At 46.3% G+C, this 19687-nt stretch overlaps 1 protein-coding gene across 1 annotated transcript in view; it reads left to right on the top strand.

Annotated features, from left to right (window-relative positions):
• Positions 1-19687, top strand: part of trappc9 (trafficking protein particle complex subunit 9) — a 149757-nt gene that overhangs the window by 106846 nt on the left and 23224 nt on the right. The window contains exon 21 of the mRNA XM_084484762.1: positions 1344-1434. Within this exon, the coding sequence (XP_084340888.1) occupies positions 1344-1434 (91 nt within the window). The remainder of the gene's footprint in view (positions 1-1343; positions 1435-19687) is intronic.

Here is a 19687-nt window from a genome sequence, read left to right as displayed (position 1 = left end):
GTTATCAAAATCATCATCAAACTTATCATCACTTTAATCCTTAAAGTTTGTTTGAAATGATTCATACCGTTTTTCATACCTGTTCACGGTTAACTGTCTTGATTTTCCACAAGTTGGACCGTATTTCTATACACACACACACACATACACACACATGCCTTTTCTTCAACGTGCCGTAAAAGTGTGGATGTCATGTGTCAATGTTGGTCTCTTTGAGGGGGAGTGTGATTTTGTTAAGGTTCCCTTTAGCATATTTTCTCTTTTTGTCAATTCCAAACTAACATGTTGGAAATGATCCCCAACCAAACCCTTGGATCACATCGTGATGCCGCTATACATTCATTCACATGTACATAGTAATGGTTCTCCGACATGCCAATAATGGCCCCATTAAGTCTTGGCACAAGAAGAGAATTTCCTTCCGTCAAACACATTACTGTGTGTGTGTGTGTGTGGGTTGGTGTCTGTGTGTGTGTCTCTGTGTGTGCTTTAGGGGGATGGTTTGCGTTCCTTCCCGCAAGGTTCGCAAGGCCTATTGCATAACCTTAATGATAATTGCCCAAAGTAATGGTTCAGAAAAATGTTTCTCTGATGAGGCTTTGAATAGTAAAGACTATTGTATTAGCTAGGGTTGTAATTATATTACATGCACAGGGATGTTCTGCAGACTGTATTTATTTTTTGCCGGTGGTAGCTCATTTGACCAAACTGATTCAATAGGGTCTGATTTTAAACGATGGATATTGGATTTGGCAATGTCAGCCGCCAGAAGAGTCGTGGTCGCTTTTATTAAATATCAATTTTATTTTAGCTCTCAAAAAAACACAATTGTGCGTCAGCACCCTGTGTTGATGCAATGCGACACAGGCATTGTGTGAGGTTATTACTGTGAGAATTCTCCAGCACTCCTCGCTAGTTATATTGGGCGAGGGATGTCTGGCGAGGTGGATAAGGTAGAGGCTTTTAAGAAGGCCAATGGAACGTGGGGACTTTTAACCCTGGGATGGTGGCGGTGGTAACCATGGCAGCCACTCCCCTCTCTCTCTCTCTCTCTCTCTCTCTCTCTCTCTCTCTCTCTCTCTCTCTCTCTCTCATAAGGGGCCCCTTCTTTATCCATGTGACCTATGGCTCCCGAGTTAACGTCGCTGGTTGCGGAGGCACCGGCCAGTGTGTCGGGAGGGTGCTCGACTCTTATTCCCTTCTCTCTCTTTGAGGACCTTTCCCCCTTTTCTGCTGCTCCGATGCATTGCTTTATTTATCTTGAGTGATCTGCCAGTGAACCTGAGTCCGTGTCTTGTCGTCATGGCGTCCGTGCTGTTGTAGTCCTTGACCCAGGAGCTCACCCGTCTCTGCGGCGCCAAGGGGAGGCGAGCGTGGAAGGAGTGCTCAACCAGCTGGTCCTGGAGCACCTGCAGCTGGCTCCTCTTCAGTGGGGTGAGTCTCGGCCCACGAGGCCCTTCAATACCATGTGTGTGTGTGTGTGTGTGTGTGTGTGTGTGTGTGCGTGTGCATGTGCGTGCGTGCGCGTGCGTGCAATGTCTAAAAGTGTTGCAATACACACGTGGATCGCATGGATCCGGCCCGTCAAGTGGCTATGTCACACTTTGCGATCGCCTCAACCGACCGTTCTCACTCTCTGATTGGTGGTAGTCACGGTTGTGTTTTTTTTTTTTCAAGTAATACACGACAACACCTGTGTTGTGTGTGTTCTCATAAACCTCCCACACATAGGCTCTCAAGCCATGTTTGCCTATGCATTTGTGATGGAACGGTGGGCTATTTTGGTACCACCACGCCAGTGCCATGGGAATACTGTTCATTTGGAGTGGGGAGCCCCTCCACGGCTGCACCATCTGCGACCATCCTCATCTTTGGAGGCACTCCCCCACACCCTCTTCCTCTTACATACACATACCGGTACACGCACGCACGCACGCACCCTGTGGCGATGGCTTCACTGGAACCAGCCAGCATTTTGATGGCTTGATGGGCCTATTACAGCCTTCTGTGAGGGGCAGGGGGGGGGGGGGGACCAGGCGTGGCCACTGCGTGACCCAGCAAAGAGACCGAGGGAGGAGGATCAAGAACCTAAACACTGGACCGCCCTCACTGAACTAACCACGTCTCGCCATCTCACACTGTACACCCGCTGTGCAGAAAGGAACCCCGACCAAAGCACCCTTCTGGAGAGGCGATGACAGTGATGGAGAGCGATGGATGGATCTAAGGGATCTGCCTAATGGACAGAAATGCCTTCAGGAGCCGCGTTCCATAGACGGAACTCTGTGGAACTGACTTTCATGGTTGAATCTTTGAGTCCTGCTTTGGTTTGCATTGAAATCCATAATCAGACATCTGCCAGACACACACACAGCGTGGTAGAGGAGCGCCCGTCTGTGCCACGTCTCCCCCGCGTCTCCACCGTGATGGATGTGTTGCCGTCTTATCCATCTCCCCAATCAAAGAGATTGTGAAGAGTTGTTGCTCTACATGCCTATCTGACTCTTGAAGCCGTCATTTCTCATAATCCTCTTAGTAAGCCTCTATTAAGGCGGCCAGGACTATCGCATAGCTCAATAACAGGTGGTTGCGCTGGAATTTCCCCTGTGGCTAAAATCATTAGCCCAACCGGATGCTTTGAATGCCTTTGGCGCTCCGCAGTGCTCAGGCGTGTAGATCACGCCTGGATAGTCCAAAATCCCCTCGCATTCGTCCTGCATAGCATTGTTGCATCGCAAGTCCATGGAATGGAATCTTGCCCACTTTAAATTTGGGTTTCCGTATCTTTTGAATTAAGTGATTGCCAGCGGTGAATGCAGAGGGAATTCTCTCTATGCCACACGTTTAGGTTTGGAAATGTCCTCACGTTCCTGCTGGAATGGGGGCCCCTCCTGGAGATTGCCCGTTTGCGTGCCATTATGCAGTGACTTCAGGCTCGAGCTTTACCACTTATTCAGTAGAGTGGAAACACTGAATTAAGCCTCTTACTTCTAGTATCTGATGTGGAAAACTGCGAGGGCAAGTTCTAGTGGTGCAGTTAGCCATTAGCACTAAACCATACCATTAGCTTAAACTGTTGCGGCAAACAATGATGGTCTACTGATTGCGGCTTGCTGAACAGATAACGACCTTAACCGGCCTCTCCGTCACCCCACTGCCGATAGTTACCCAGCTTCTTTGCTTCTTCTTCGCTCATTCTCTGAGATTCCACAAACAATTGATGCGGTGCAAAAGGTGAAACCTTTGTGTAAGCTCTTTTCTAATTTATTTTTGAATCTAGATGCAATCTACATTTGAAAACTGTCTAGGTATTTCTCTCTTGTAAACAACAATGTGCCAAAGTGTAACAACAACATAAGCCTGTTCTAAGAGCACAATGCATCAGGACTATCAGGCCCGTTTCATATGCGTGTAAAGTAGACATCTATTCAGCTGGACCGGAGCCATCGGAGTCATGTCTAATTAGTGTTCTGTGAACTTTTTCCTTCAACTGGTAAACACTGCCCTGATAATGAATGGCGGCTGCGTCCTACAGCTCCGTCCGAGTTAAAGGGAGCACTGTGCGCGTCCACTGTGATCGCTAGCGTGCCCTCACTGCCGTCACTCATAAACGTTACATCATTATTTCTTTACATTGATTGTACTCATTGTAAAAGCAAATGTTTTGTGACTCTCCTGTGGAGCCAATCTCACGGTGAGATGGCGTGAGGTTGACGGCGAAGCAACACAGCATTCAACGACCCCAACGACCAATGGGTCAGTGGGCAGGCCGTGGGCACTGTGCTGTGTGGCTCAGTCACGCAACAACTAGGCATGGACCATACAGTAATAAAAACTGCATATTCAAGTGTCACTTTTTTATGTAACTTTTAGTAAAGGCCTTATCAGGGACAGGGGTTGCAAATTAGTCTTGACTAGAAACCTGTATGCATGGGATCTTTATATATTATATGATATATTATATGAAACAATGCACAATGTATTTGTCCCTGCTCAATAAACAAACAAGTATGATTGCGAGTCATAAAAGTGAGGACGCTGTTGGAAGAGGAGAGCCCTATAAGAGGGAGTGATTGATGCTGACGCACGCTTGTGTTGTCTCTCATCCCTCATTTCCTGTCAGTGACACCTGTCCTCTCCCATAAAGACTTAAGGGCCATGTTTCTAGAAATTGTAACGTCCGTCTCACAGAACATATTAACCTGATTGTTAATGTGCATTAGGGAAACCTAACAATAGTGTATGTTTGAAAGATGAGCTGCAGTAAATCGGGTCTGTATTACCTTGAGTCATAACTAAGGTAGCTGCAGGTGCTGCAATAGCTCTGCTTTTTTGGGGGGTTTTGTTGGATGTCACTGTGATTTAACAGAAAAAGAGCCCCAAACTTGATGCGTCTTTTGTGCTATGCTGCCATAGCAACCTATGAATATTTGATGGTGCAGAGGTTTCAATAAAACAGAACATAAAAAGGGCCGGAGAACACTTCATGGCGTTGTGTTTGTTTTGCAAGTGTATTCTTTTTGAATAGGGTAAGCATGCATGCATTGCTGTCCGTATCAGTGAAACGGTTCCACTCCTCAGGCACGCGTAGAGCAACACCAGTGGTGCGGTAATAGCGTCAGCCGGATTCGACGCTGTTCAAGCACTGATTGGATCTCAATAATGCATTCTTTATCTTGACGAGTGAAAATATGGATTTGGATATATGGAGTTTAAATCCACTTGTGGGAAAGGCTTCCTTGATGACCAGAAAAAAGATGATAAACATTGATTATTCTGAATTGTTCAGATCATAGCGGATTGGCTTTTATGTTGTGTTTATTTATTCAGTGGATGATTGTGTATCTTGCTTTACTATGACTGCGTTTACATGGACATTAATAGGTAGGCCTACTCCGATATTAATCGGAATAAGGTCTTAATCAGAATTTGACGCTGCCATGTAAACACCATTCTCCGATTGCCTTAATTAGATTAAGGTCATATTCGGAATAAGCATAATCTGAATAAGGTATGTGGAGTATTCCAATCATATTCTGATTATTGAGGCGCATTCTAGACATGTATACACCTTAATCGCATTATAACGTCCTTTCAGAATATTCGCAGCATTTTGCGACAAGCCGACAACTGAGTCACATTATGGCAACAAACTGACTTCAGAGCTGCCAACTCTCACGGCTTCACCGTGTGACACACGCTTTTGCCTGTTTACACACGCACACACGCCACACATCCAAATTCTCACGGCAAAAAAAAAGAATGCTGAGACGCTTTCGTTCCTTTACAAACTCCCAGACGGTAAGAGACAGCGGGAGAAACCTCAAGACCCCCCCGTCAACAATCCTGATTGCCCGCAATCCAACACTGCTCCCCCCCCCCCCCCCCCCCCCCCCCCCCCCCGTCAACAATTACACCCGCGGACCCTGCTATAATGTATTACAAGATTCTACAGAATCTCACTCCGGCCAAAACCCAAAAGTTGGCAGCCCTGTGACTTACAACGCGTGTTGTTTACTCGTGACACACACGAGTCTCACATTTGTTATGTTGTAGGCTACGCAAGCAGATACCGTTTACGTTTCATATTTTCAAAGTTGTTTGTGAGCATAATAATCAATAAGAAAACCAAAATTATAGTATAGGGTAGAGCATTGCTATGGAAATGTAACCCTTATTTTTGGTCTGGTAGCGTCCTCCGGTCACTTCAGGATCGTGGGAACATTCGGGTTACAAATAAATAAGTCAATGCAGTTGTTCTCAGTGGTTGTGAGAAACACTGCTTAATCAGTCTATGCTGGGCTACATGAAAACGGGGAATATGAACAGAGTATTCTTTTAATAACTCATGTAAACACCTTAATCGCAATATTACCATAATCAGAATAAGGTCCATAATCAGGTTAAGGTTGTCCATGTAAACGCAGTCAATGTCAGCAGTATATTTATGCTCCAGAAAGTGACCTTACTGGTTGGTTATTCAGCACGATCTTGTTTACAATTATTGCGCTACAAAAATAGCTACTTCCCTCAATTCTGAATATCCTTTGAAAACCTGTTCCTCAAGTGAAAACTTGAGCCTTTTTGGTGCTGGAGAATCGCAGATTTTTTATCTTTCCAACAGGCTTGTTTGTTTCTTGCAACCCTCCCAACCTGGCATCCTGTAAATAAATGTCCTCATTGATTGCAGCCCCCGGATGACAATTAGATTAAAGACAAAGTGGGACACCTTGCAGGAGTCAACTGACAGATGGGTCACCACCAGGGACAGACAAAGCCGTTCCCCATTCCCTCCCATGCCAGGGATAAAGAAGTGGCGTTTGCATTGTTCAACAGGTAGGAGGGGTTTACCTAAACAAATACAGGTAATTGCGTGATTTTTAATTTTTTTAAACATCTGGTGAAATTAGCAATCCGAGCTATAAATGCATTTGTAAAAAAATGTGTGAAGAAAAAAAGGAAAGGGCTGTTGTATCCCCGTGGGGGCCAGGCAGGGAGCTTGAAGGTAAAGAGAGGCCGGGCGTGGACTTTGTCCCCGTGATCCTCCACCCCTCCACCTCATTACCATCCGTGACATCAGCCTGCTACCGAGAACCCATCCCAACAGCATACAAATTCACCCATGAATGGAAAGACAAACGTTTAGCCTGGGAGAAAGATGGAAAGAAGAAAGGGACAGGGGGGGTGGGCGGTGGGGGGGGGGGGGCTGCGTCGCAGGCAGCTGTAAAAAGGCCAGAGATAATTTGATAAGACTGTTTTTTTCTATTTGAGTGTCTCCCTCTCAAACCCTCCCTGTGTTTGCCCAACGAAGGCAGATGGCCGCATGCTGAGGCCACAGGCGGTGGCTCCCCAGCAGAGAATAATGCGCTGGTGGAATATTGTGCCTTTAAGCCCTTTGTCAGGTGCCCAGGAGCCGTAAGTGCTCAGCGAGCAGGGCTTTGGAACGGGGCTGACCAACACCACCGCCAGTGCCTCCCCAACACCACAGCCCCCTCCGTGTGGCGGTGATGGTGATGATGACTGAAATCACTGACCTGAGAGAGAGTGATGATGAGACAAAGCTAGAGAAGGAGGGCTGGGGGGGGGGGGGGGGGAGAGAGGTACAGGGCTGCTGGTGCCTTGGGAGAATGGAAAACCTCAGGTCATTGAAATGGAAGAGCGTTACTCCTGAGTGCTGCTGCACCTGTAGCTCGGAGGACCTACAGTGCAGCTGTGAGCCTACATTAACCCCCACCTCCATCACACCCCACCACCCCACCAGCCCCGGTCGGCGTTCTCTCTGCAGTCGTCAGCGGGGAGGTTGATGAACGAGGCCTGTGGAGGGGGAGATAGCGCGGTGAGCTCGCCCTAAAGGGTTTAGAGGTTGCATCGTCTCTGGTGGCTCTTTCTCGTGTGTTTTTTCTCGGTTTGTGTTGGCTCACTTGGCGCCGTCTGAAGGATCACCCACATCGACAACACAATAGATTCTTCTCATTTGCATTGAAATTGCATTGACACACTAATTATTTTTCTAGGTCATGAATGGCTGAGGTCGGAGCCAGGTGATCATGCTTGCATTCTACATTGAACATGCATGTTTGTACTACAAGGATGTGACTAGTACCTCCTACGTCCTCCAAGTCAACGTGGCAATCGGGCTGGTTAATGATTAGTCAGTGCTTCGGCCATTGGATGAAATGTACCAGGGCTAACTCAGCTGTGGTTAAGGCAGGCAATTTTTGTTTACTATTAGGTGACTATTACCAGGTAGTTCGACTGTATGAGGCAAACCCCCTTTTCCTCTGTGTGTGGAATTGTTACATGTAATCCAATTCAGAGACTGTAAAATGGATGTTGCATTGCAAGTAAAAGCAGATTTCATTAGATGTCATAAATCCTGTATTTACCCGAGAGAGGTGATCCTTTTACAGTTTGTCAGCGAGGCTAAATACATACATAACAGACTAGGACTCCAGGTCATCAGGCGAAGCCATTGTCTGTGAGGGCAGACCGATCTCTGGTCTTGGGATGCAACATGAAAGCATTAATGGCCCCAGGCCAGGCCTAAATCAGGAGAGGTGGTCGACAGCTGTCAGGGGCGGCCCACACTGAGCGATGAGCAGGAAGAAGAACATTGGTTAAACACAGGCTGATTTATCTGCTTGTTTTTCCACCTTTGACACCCAGGAGCTGTCCATCAGCCCCTGCTTGAAATCCTAGAGATCTATGGGCCCAGGCTGCCGATAGAGACGGATGGAGATAGAAGGACGGACAGGGAGGCCGTACACGCCTATTTCTGGAGACTCTATCTGTCTCGCTGAGCCCGGCGGTGGTGTGATTTACAGATCCTCTGCTGACTCAGCGGGGCAGGACCGGGGCGGGCCTTCAGGACGGAGATAGAGACGGAGATGCTAAAAAGTGTGATCACCACTCGATGATGAGGTGGCCTGACACCGTTGCACATGGCGTCGCGTCATGGCGTCCACCCCGTTTCCGGTTTCTCTCGGGAGTTTGTTTCTCTTCTGAATAACCTTCACTTTTTGCCTGGTAGGAAGTGTTTCCTCACACACAGTACGTTGTGTTGTGACTAGGGCTGGGCGATAAAACGATAACGATATGTATTGCGATAGACACGTAATCAATATCAATAGAAAATGCGTTGGAAGTTAAGAGTCTAGAGTCAAAGAGTCTAGCTCCGCTTTGAACCAGAGGTTGCGAAGCAAGGTTGGTTGCATGAACAAAGGCACACGTCCTCTGATACCTGTGGAGAGCAACGTATGGAGCGACAGGCCAATGGCCAATCATGTAACAGTATCAGGTTTGGCTGCGCCATCTCGTCTTGCGTGTGTTTCATAACAGAAACAGCGCGATGTGAGAAACGAAAGATGAGTACCGCAATGAGTGAGGAAATTGTAAATAATATATATGAAGATATTTCTTCTCAGATCTCAGGCGCCGCGGCCAGCATTGGTTCATGACAGTAGTGGACATATCTCCATGTCCCATTTCCCCCTTTGATGGCATTATCATTATTCTGTTTAATGTAGGCATTTTCGTTATAACATGGATAGCAAGCATAACAACAAAATCGCTAATAGGCGCTAATCGCTAGTTAGCAAACATGCTAACTAGCGATCTTTACAACATGGATGATGGTTCATGACAGTACTGGACATATTTCCATGTCCCAACAACAATGACATCCATATGTTCCATGTTCTAGGGACTCCAGGTTGAAGATAAGCTTTAATCCACCTACCAAGTAATGCAATAGTGATCTCATGATCTCATCTCTTATGTTTACATTTAACACTGCAAATGTTTTTAGAACACTTTTTTTGTAGCACAAGTTTTCATTGTGATGTTCATTTTCATTCAGACTTATGTTTATATTTATTTGAGTCTTCCATGGTTGTGTTGACATTCCTTTTCCCTGTCTGCCTACAATCAGGGGAAGGTTAAGTTTAAAATAAAACTGTTTACGTTCATATTTTTCTCCTGGTCCTTTAAAAAAAACTTTTTAACAATAATTATCGATATTGACCGATATGAAACACTTATATTGTGATACAGTTTTCAGCCATATCGCTCAGCCCTAGTTGTGACTCATCGTGGTACGGAAGACGGTGTCACCTGCTAAGTTGAAGCAACTGAGGGATGAATCAAACCCAGCACAGTGCGTACACTGTTCACAAAAGCCTTGGCTTTTTTCTTTCTCATCTTGTGAGAACTGAGATGAAAGGATCATTTGTTTTACTTTGGCTCGGACCACCGGTGTGATTCCACCGATGCGTTGGCTCTCATGTGGAAATGGGAGAGCATCGGTGAACCACTCACTGTGCGCCCACTCGGTTCCTGTCTAGGGGCCCAGTGGAAATGGAGAGTTAGCACGTTTAACTGGCTGGAAGTGTCTGTTTACGGGACATTTATCACGGCAACCCAACAATCTGGGCCGTGAATGCGTCGTTTTAGGCAAGCCTTGGACATAAATCATAACTCCTCCGCCCTGCCACGAATAATACAGCACAAAGGATTGGCATTCATCTATGTGGGTGTGTTGGAAACGGAGAAGAACGAGAATAATGGGGAAACCAGTTAAGACAGTGGAATTGCTTTCTAAAAGAACCAGAAGAATCATAACTTTTATAACATGTCTGGGTTTTTTGTTGCCTCATTTGTTACTTTTATTTTATCATCCACAACCCCGATAATGTGCCCTAAGCATATACCTGGCCCGACAAACATAACATACACATATTTAACACAACAGCTCACGCATGTCATTATTACAAAGCAAGTGAGGGAGGGTTCAGGTCAGTGGTTCCCAACTTTGGTGTCGGGACCTAACTTGGCGTCTGCTGATAGGGTCAGGTGGTTGCAAGAGATTGCTAACATAAGCTGTAGATATTGTTTTGATGAGTAGCTATGTCCCACCCAGTCCCACCGGTTAAGGTATCATAGATGTCCATTAGTGTAATGTTAGAGCCATGAATAAACTACTACAAAATGCACTGTTCACTGGGACCTTGGTACAACTGGCAGATGAGGATTGAGGAACAACAATTTGTGTGGAAGCAGCCAACATTTTCACAGCTAGAAATGGGACAAAAATAGGTTGGGAGCTTAGGTGCTCACATACCATGTTGCTTGCTTAAAGGCTCAGTTGTGAAAGAATACATTTATTTTAGTCACACCCGACGTTTACCTTGCAGCAAGAATCCATTCCTCTTTGCAGATTTTTTACTTCTTTCACTCAGTGCTTGTTTTCTTACCTTCCCCCTCAACGTTGTTCCTCCCTTTCCTCCTCCTATCAAATCCACTCTTTCATTGATTTCCTTGAAGGTAACCCCAACGGCTGCCTTTTCATCCCTGAAAGACAAATTACCTGACATTTCTAAATGCAACCAAGTCCAGCCTCTAGTTTTCTGGTTTGAGAATGTCGAGAAACTCACCCCACCCTACTTAAGGTTCCGCTAAATGGACGAATAATTTGACACAGCCGTTTTGCCCACCAGAATACATCCCTTGCACTCTGAGAAACAGACAGATTAGTTGTGGAAGTGGATTGGAAGGCCCAGGCATTCAAGACGGCTTGCAGTTCATTGTAGCATTGAATATCCAGTTTGCTTAAGGCTTTCACAAATTGCACATTGTCGCTATTTTTATGCCAAAACCTCAAGATGGTATTTCAACCTAAAAATAAACCCTTTCATCTCTCCAAGGCCGCAAGAGTAGCGCTGATCATCGATGAGCCACAGGTTACTCACTGACAACTTGTAGGGTTTCAGGTACCTTTATTGTAAGATCTATTCACCTCTGTCCTGAAGCTCATTGACACCTGTCAAGTCTCCCCCACCCCTCCCCTCCCCCACTCCCCTTTCCCCTCAAAAAATCCAAACAAAACAATCATCCATACCTCGAGGTTTCACTGTCCCCTCTTTTTCAGGTACACCACTGGGAGTACTTCCTATTTCTGAATTTGACTTTGTAACATCGGAAGAGACTGTCGTCAGGGTTTGTCGACATAAAACAACCTCGGCTCAGAGTGAGGGAAAAAAGCATCTTTCTGCAGCACACAGCTGCTTCTATTGATCCATCTCAATGATGCTCTGGTGCCACAGAACCCTAATCAAATCTTCCCTGCGCATGAGTAGATCTATGTAGACCGCCTGTGGACCTTGTTTTGGAATGGCGCTGAATCCGTTTTTCCTTTTCATTGAACTGCTCGTTCCAGCATGTCATTTGTGTGTCATTGCTTTTGCCATTTGCGGGCTAGTGCCGATTTTAACATTTTTTTTATTTGCCTGTCTTCATTGCGCACCACAGCGGTGTCCGTCATTGGTCAACTGCACAACCGGTTTTTGCGGGCGCCACCGCATTCTCATGCAGAGTGGTCCCAGAAGGAAAGTCATCACGTCGGGCCCATATGGCACCCGAGTCGCAGCCATCAGACGGCTAAAGAAACCTTGGGAGACTGCCCCGTCGCTGACAGGCCTGTGTGAGGCGCTGCAGATAAGTGACATTGCTTTGTATTGGATAGACATGCACTGCTGACGGGACCGACGGCCCTCGGGCCTCAGTCACAGAACCGACTATGCTGCATCGGCATAGCTCCTCCCAAGCTATCCTCCTCTGTCCTATGTGTATGAACACATTACGCTGAGTGACACGTGGGATTCTGAGGCACAATCTGCATTCATTTCTAGTCCTGCTGGAGCTGGTCATTAGTCAAGAAACGTATTAAATGCCCTGGGGATCATTTCAACCAATCCTACCTGGTGCTTGAGAGGTGGAAATTCAATTTAATTTAAATTATTGCAAACCTCTAGGAACTGCCATTGCAGGCTATTGATGGATGGATAGATATCACTTACTTGTCAGAAGACATCCCTTAATTCACTTTTGATGTGATGAAAACTGCCCTCAAAATAACCGGTTGAGCACATTCAAGACCTATTATCAAGTAAAAAGACATCCGATAAAATGCATGCAGACACCTGGATAGAAGGATTCAGTCATCTCATCTGAATTGCATTGAGAGAATTGACACAGTGTGACACTGCTCAGTGTCACACAGTGGCACACAGTGGCACTGTCATATTAGCCTAATGGCTTGCTGACAAGAGGAATTTTAGTTCTTTACAAGATTAACTGTCTGTGGATTGGACTTGAGACCCAATGTGTTTAGTGACAATAGGTTGACTAAAGGTACCGTGCTGAAGAGTAGCAATCAATATCACAACACAACACAAACCCAAGGCCACCCCACACTTCCTTATCTTCCAAGTCAAAGCCTGTGCAGCGCTTTCTATGTTTGTGTTCTTTCTAGAGAGTCTGGATTGGAAGGACTCATTTCAACATTGTGTCTCCTCAAGAGCTGGTACGTCCCCCCCAAACCCCTGTTAGGCAGTGGTGTTAACGAGTGGGTTAATTGGTGTGGCAGGGCCTACAGCGATCGATCTGGAGATCTTTGTATCTGGTTCTTGCGAAAGCCATTGCCACATATGGGGTTGGTGGAGTCCCTTGGCAACCCATTATGGAGTCTGAGAGGAAAACTTGGTGGACAGTATGTAAGTCCCTCTGTTGCCACTGTTGGGAGGTGAAATAGGACCTTTGTGTCTATAGAAAATATATATTTCTACATTTCTGCATGCAATATTAAAAATATTTGTCTTTATTTGTTTAAATGCTGGAAAAACACAAGCGCACAAGGTGGTAAACAAACAGTGAACCTTGATTCAGTGTTTTGTGTTTGTCAGCGATGGTTTTGTGTTTGTGTTTTTGTGTGTATGTGTGTGTATGCGTATTACATCTAAAAAATCCTCATATCTGTGTGTACAGCACATATCAGTGCTGGCCCCCCCAACATACATTCATAGCCAATATCTCCATGCCATATTCACACATTGGACGCACGCACACACACACACGCACACCTGCATGCAAACACACATGCCTGCACGAGCACACACAAACACACACACAAAAAAACGCACAAACATACCAAATCATATCTCCGCATGGTGACCTGCCCTTTGTTGTCCTTCTACCGTGTGCCCTCACCCCAGACAGGTCGCCGTTTCCACATCTTCTCGTTCCTTCTGCATGCCACACCCTTGCTCTGCAGACAAGGCATTAGAAGTAAACATTTGCGTCCTCCTGGATCAAACTCAACCATTTCCCCTTCCACGGAACGAAACGCGACGGTGTCCCACTTGTGAAAGGATGTATAGTCGTGTAATTTGCAGAAGGTGAGATGGTTCGAACCGGCTTGGAGGCTCCTGTGTGTCTCTCATTGAGAAACAGAGCGCTGGTCGCTCTTCCCAGACACAAGGAGCTACTTTGGTTGTGTTTATGAAGATTGAGATCTGGACCTCCAGACACACTTTGGTCGGCAGCGCTTGGCCGTCCCTCAAAGAGAGTGTTTGGCCACGTGCCCATTCAAAAATACCTGACACAGTAACTCGGACCCCAAGGAGCGGGGAAGTCTGCCAACAGTCACTTTGGAGACCCAAGTGTTAGGCGTGGGCGAAATGAGACACACCCCTTGGCAGCACACTTCTTTCCTGAAATTCATACCTCCGTCAGCCCATTGGCAGCTCCACCTCATTTAATCATTAAATGCACTGGGCGCGGCTCCATCAACGCCGCAGACTACATTATACTCTGATAGATAAAAGTAGTTTGGGTTCGACCAAAAACATCGGCCAACAACACCATGATTCAGGGCACGTTGTTAAAAATGCTTTTCAACAAAGCCCAGGTTCTGGTATATTAATATCAAGTTATTTGGTTCATTTAGGTTGCACTAAATTGAGTGTCCTTTAGTTTTTTTTTTTATCAATAAGATCAAATTCCCAACACACACACACACACACACACACACTCACTATGTAAAGCAGTAAAAATATATGATATAAATACAATGAATGAAGATAATGTCTGATTGTTATTAAATATAAACATACTGTACTATTCCTCATTGTAAAACAGTCAAAGCCCAGTCATTTGCTCTGGGTTTCCCCTTGTTAACCGTCAGCTGGTTAAAATTCAGGCCAATTCCCCATTGTAATTTATTTTCTATCAGTGTGTCAGATGCACACTGGCACGGCTCCGTCACCCTTTCCGATGCTCCATTATATTATGGCTAATGTACTATTCCGTGATTCCATCGGGGCGTAAAGTAGAGCAGCCAGATGGACCCAACTCCTGGGTCATTGTGTTCTCTCAGAGTGCCTTCCTTTACATGCAGCATTCAAGTCTTTCACAGAAGCCCCCAATCTCAGCCACAGCGGCCCACGTAGAAGAGCTCTGTAACCCCCTCCATAGCGCCACTTCAAATCATTCATAGTATTCACCCTTGATGACATTTTGTTTGGAGATGTCTACGGTGCTGCACTGCTTTCCCCTGCCTCCGAGGCATTTTTAATTTGTTCATAAGGCCTCCGACCACAAACCATGCCCCCCCCCTCCCCGCCCCACCTTACTCATCTCCCTCCTTCTATGATAATGCGCGTCCCATCAGCGCACAGCACTCTGCCGCCTTTTGAGAGCCAGTCTAGATCAACCTCCCCTGATCACCATAGCGTTGACTGGCTGCATATCACCCTCCACCAAACGTTTCACTTCCATTGACGAACGCAACAGGTGTCTCGCTGGCGGTACTGAATCCAAGCTGCCTCAGGGTCTCTTTAAAAGCTCCCTGGGCTCTCTCTTGTGGGGGGGGGGGGCAGGGTGGTGGTGTTGGTGGTGGGGTGCTAAGTAACATGCTCCCAAAGGTTAAGCGATGAGTCAGAACCACAGATGACAGGTCGGACAATGAGTCGCAGGCACGCCGCCACGTAGCCACGTAGCCACGTAGCCCTTTGGCCTCATGTGCGCGCGCACACATGACACACACGACACACACACATGTACATGTGGCTCACTCACCTACCGTTCCTTCAGTGCGCTAGATACTCTGAGCTGTGTTTTCTTTTGTTTCTTTTATTTTTGTGTTGATTGATTACTTTCCTGTTAATCAATAAAAAGGAAACACAAAATGTTAACATGCTGTGTGTTTAGGTTTGTTTGCGAGTATTAAAATGGCAGGCAGGGTGCTTTTCATGTATCAAATAGTAATGTATAACAAGTTCTTATTGTTTCAAGCTATGGCAATATGGAATATGTTTGTATTATATTCCCTAGTATCGGCATTGCATTCTACTGCATCGGATGGTAAGATAATACCTCTTAAAGTCTGGCTGCCGAAGTTGTCCAATGGAGGTGTGACACGCAACTAGCCAAGAGGAGGAGTTGGTTTGTAGAGGTCATAGTATTGCATAGTATTCATTCCATTGTTGGTTGCACCGAGGGGGTATTTGTCCTGCACATGAATCATGTGTAGGATGCCTCCTTTCTGGTAGAGATTCCATCCGATACTGGCCTTGCCCTTGGACACTTGCCCTTGGATACTGGCCTTGCCCTTGGACACTTCCCACATGCCGACTGATCTTTACGTCTATAGGTCATGCCGTAGATATTTGAGGGCCTATGCTATTTGTATGTTCCGCTATTGATCATGACGAAGATCACCTTGGACCATGGAAAGTCCTGCCAGCGATGGTTGCCTTGGCGATCACCCTCTTCAAGTCTTCCATGCGTGTGTTGGATGAACCTGCGTTTGTTTTGAGAAGTAAAAATTTCTTATGCCGGCAGATTATCTCGGCCGTCTTCAAATGACACATGGATTTTACAATTCACAATACATTTAGTGAAACCCATCATGAAGCCATTATAGACTTTCTGCGCATTTCTAGGTCTTATGATTGTGTCATTCCGTCGTTGATGTTTACGTTCCCCTCCGGTGATTACGGTGCGATGTGAGTGGTCTGTTTAGATCAAAGAATCACAGAGTGTGTAGGTGTGCACTCATGTGCAGAGAAGGTAATATGGGCCTGTGTGTGTTTTTATGTGCATTGTGTCTGTTTGCATCCTAAGAGCCCTTCAGTACCGTTGTGTAACACTGAGGGGATTGAGGAAAGTCAAGTTGCTTCAAGTTCTTCGATACTGCTGAGAGTACTTGCGCAGCAGACCACAGTTATATCTGAAACTTTAATTAAGAGTATGTAAATAATAGCTTATGAAACGGTAACATCTTTGAATAGGCCATAACCCGTAGATACATATTCCATCACAGAGAACTAGTGTATTGATTTCCGTTGAACATATTCAACAAACAACAATCAACAGGTACATTGAAATGGTATCTTCATCCAATAAATCATCCATTAAACTATGGTATATTTAGTTGGTCTCTTAAAAGACAATAAAAGCTAAGGCAGTGGCATGTATGAGTGTTCAAGGCTTTTTTTATACGACAGACATTTTTGTGTTTATCCAAACAAGCTACCTCATTTCAATGTGAGAATATCAAAGCCCCCTGAAGAAAAACGCTTGTATTGTTTTCCCTTGGAGCATGCTTGTTATAGAGGCATCAATTATTTGGAGAGTTCTGTGAAGTGGAAGTAAGTAGGAGACAGCGCAATGTAAGTAAAGATTTGTCTATCATGTTTATAACAATCCTTCTGTTGGAGATCTACGGTACAGTGCATGCCCCTAGTTTCCCTCCTCCGGTTCTATTTACGTTCGATTCATGGTCTCAACACCTTGTCTCTTTTGAATTGATTATCATTGTTTTTTGGTTACCCACCGGGAGTCCCTAAACAGTAGTCTGCAAAGTGATCTTCTGGGGTGAGACCAACGGGATGAGGCATTCCTCTGAATTATAAATGAAAGCAGACGGGCCTTAGTTCTGCCTTCTTGCTTGAGCGTGATTTAAACAGCCTGGCCTGAGTAGGACATGCACACATAACAGGTGGAGACACACACACACACACACACACACACACACATATATATGCACACACACACACACAAATCCAATCTGTTTCTCTCGATCTGTGAGTCCCAACCGTTACCGTATTAGATCTGAGTGACTTCCCACCCGGCCGTGTGTGTGTGTGTGTGTGTACTTCTGCATCTGCTTGGTGACTAACCATCCCGAAGCACTAAGCTTATCCCCCGTGTGGCGCCGGCTCACAGGTCGAGGACTGTTGGCCGGGGCCCGGCTCATTGCTGGCACGTCTTTAGTCTGGCGTTCGCCTGAAGGCAGCCGGTAAGCCTGGCCCTGGCTCCTCTCTCTTTGCACATCTCCTTGTGTGTGTGTGTGTGTGTGTGTGTGTGTTTCACTATCCCCCTGCGCAATGCAAACACAGCTCTTGGTCCGCTAGGTCCAGCGACACGTGGACGAGGCGCTGGCTCCATGAACGCCACCGGCATGAGACCTCCTCTTTCCATATCAAAGGGGTTGTTCTTCCAAACTCACAGCCATGTATCCATGCAGACAAATTCTCTGTGTGTGTGTGTGTGTGTGTGTGTGTGTGTTGTGCTTATTGGATGTCGCAAGGAGCCAATTGGAAATTAATTTTGGCCTTCCGGCGTAGCTCGCATGGCTGATTTTGTGCGTGGAACGTGCATGGGCCGATTGCAGCCACCAGTAAAAGACAAATTTAAAGTCACCCTGATCTCTGTCACTCCACCGGGCGTTCTCCGTCTGTCTGTCAGTCTGCATCTGAGGTACTGATCCCCTAGCTCTGTGCAGAGACACTGCAGGTGGAGGCAGACCGGTTATTCCGTCCCCAAACCTCCCGTCACCCGACCCTCCACCTTCACCAACCAGCGTGATTTAATTTCTATCACAACCGGGATCATTTGTGTGGATAATAAGCTCATAAATCTTAAGACATCTATCAAGACAATGATCCAATATGTTAAATGTTGTTGGATAATATCCCTTTCTTTTTCTAGCATGTAGTGTAGAGTGTTGAGCAAGTAGAGTCAGGATTGGTTTGGAACCACGAGATTAGCGTCCATCTACCATCATCAAAGGAGAGTTGTCTTTTAGGGGGGTAACGACAGAAAACACACTACAGCAACAAGCGTTTGCAGTGACAAAAAAGCCCCTTTCCAAAAGTAGTTCTGGGTTGGAGTTGAGATGATTTACTAACTGCACCCACGTTTATCACAGCAGTGGCTCATTTCAAAATCCACTTATCTCAGCAGCGATGTGGTGTTCAATTTCACCACGACAAACCTGCTGCCCTGCACTGCCCTTCCTGACCCCCGCGCCAGAGAGTGACTGTTGCGCTGTAACAGCAGCTAAAGGACTCATGTCCACACATGTATATTTATTAGACACCACCTTCACCGCGTGTTACGTTATTTTCCTTCCCTCAGCGCTCCGCCGGCAGGTTAAATCGCCATGAGATTGCTACTCAGCGGGGCGGCGATAACATTATACTCCTATTTAATGTTGCAGTAAAACTGTAATGGCATGTCATACTTGGCCATAACCATATCGGGCACTAATTAGCCAGCTTTAACCATCATCATCAGCAGCAGCGGCAGCAGCCGCTAGGGATCCCCGCTGGATGTCCTCCGTTGCGTCCGCCTGCAGTGAAGAGGCGGTACTAACGCTGCTCACACTTAGGGTAAGTGAGGGCTTGGAAAAGCCACGCCCCCCCCCGCCCCCCCCCGCCCTCATATACCAGTGGCAGCCTCTTAATGAGACCTGGGGGAGCACTCCTCCAGCACAAACGTATTGTTAATTCCTCTCGTGCCGTTCCTATGCAGATTTTTGTCCCTCATTACGCCCCCCTGCTCACAACGTCCTCTCGGTTTATGCACAAACAAAACGGTGTGGAGTGAAGGGTTTCACAACAGGAGGCGCTCCAGACTGTTCCAACACGCGTGCATCATGTCTTTCCGTGGTTCATTTGCCAAAATGTGTACCCAGGGGTCAGTTCCGTGATGCTGGGGCGATGTCAACAGGTGTCGCTGCATCATTAGATCCAGTGTGCGGTAGAGAGGTGCAAATGCTTGTACACCTCAATTTTGTCAGTATGTTGTATCGGCCAGCAGTCAGGTGTGCTACGCCACCGACTCTGATCCTGCACACACATACACGCACACATACACACACACATACATACACACACACACACACACTTATACACACACTCGTATCAGTCCCCCACTGAGATCAAAGCAGAAGCTAATCCAAACCTTTAATGAAGAACACTGAACAGTACCTTCCCTGCTCCATACATATCAAGGGATTTGATACTGAATCCTTAAATGCGTACACAACCTGCAACAAATTGCACAG

This window comes from Micromesistius poutassou (assembly GCF_964030765.1).
Source record: "Micromesistius poutassou genome assembly, chromosome: 20".
NCBI classification, from domain to species: domain Eukaryota; kingdom Metazoa; phylum Chordata; class Actinopteri; order Gadiformes; family Gadidae; genus Micromesistius; species Micromesistius poutassou.
The sequence above is the reverse complement of the archived record's forward strand: the minus strand, read 5'-3'. Positions and strand labels throughout refer to the sequence as shown.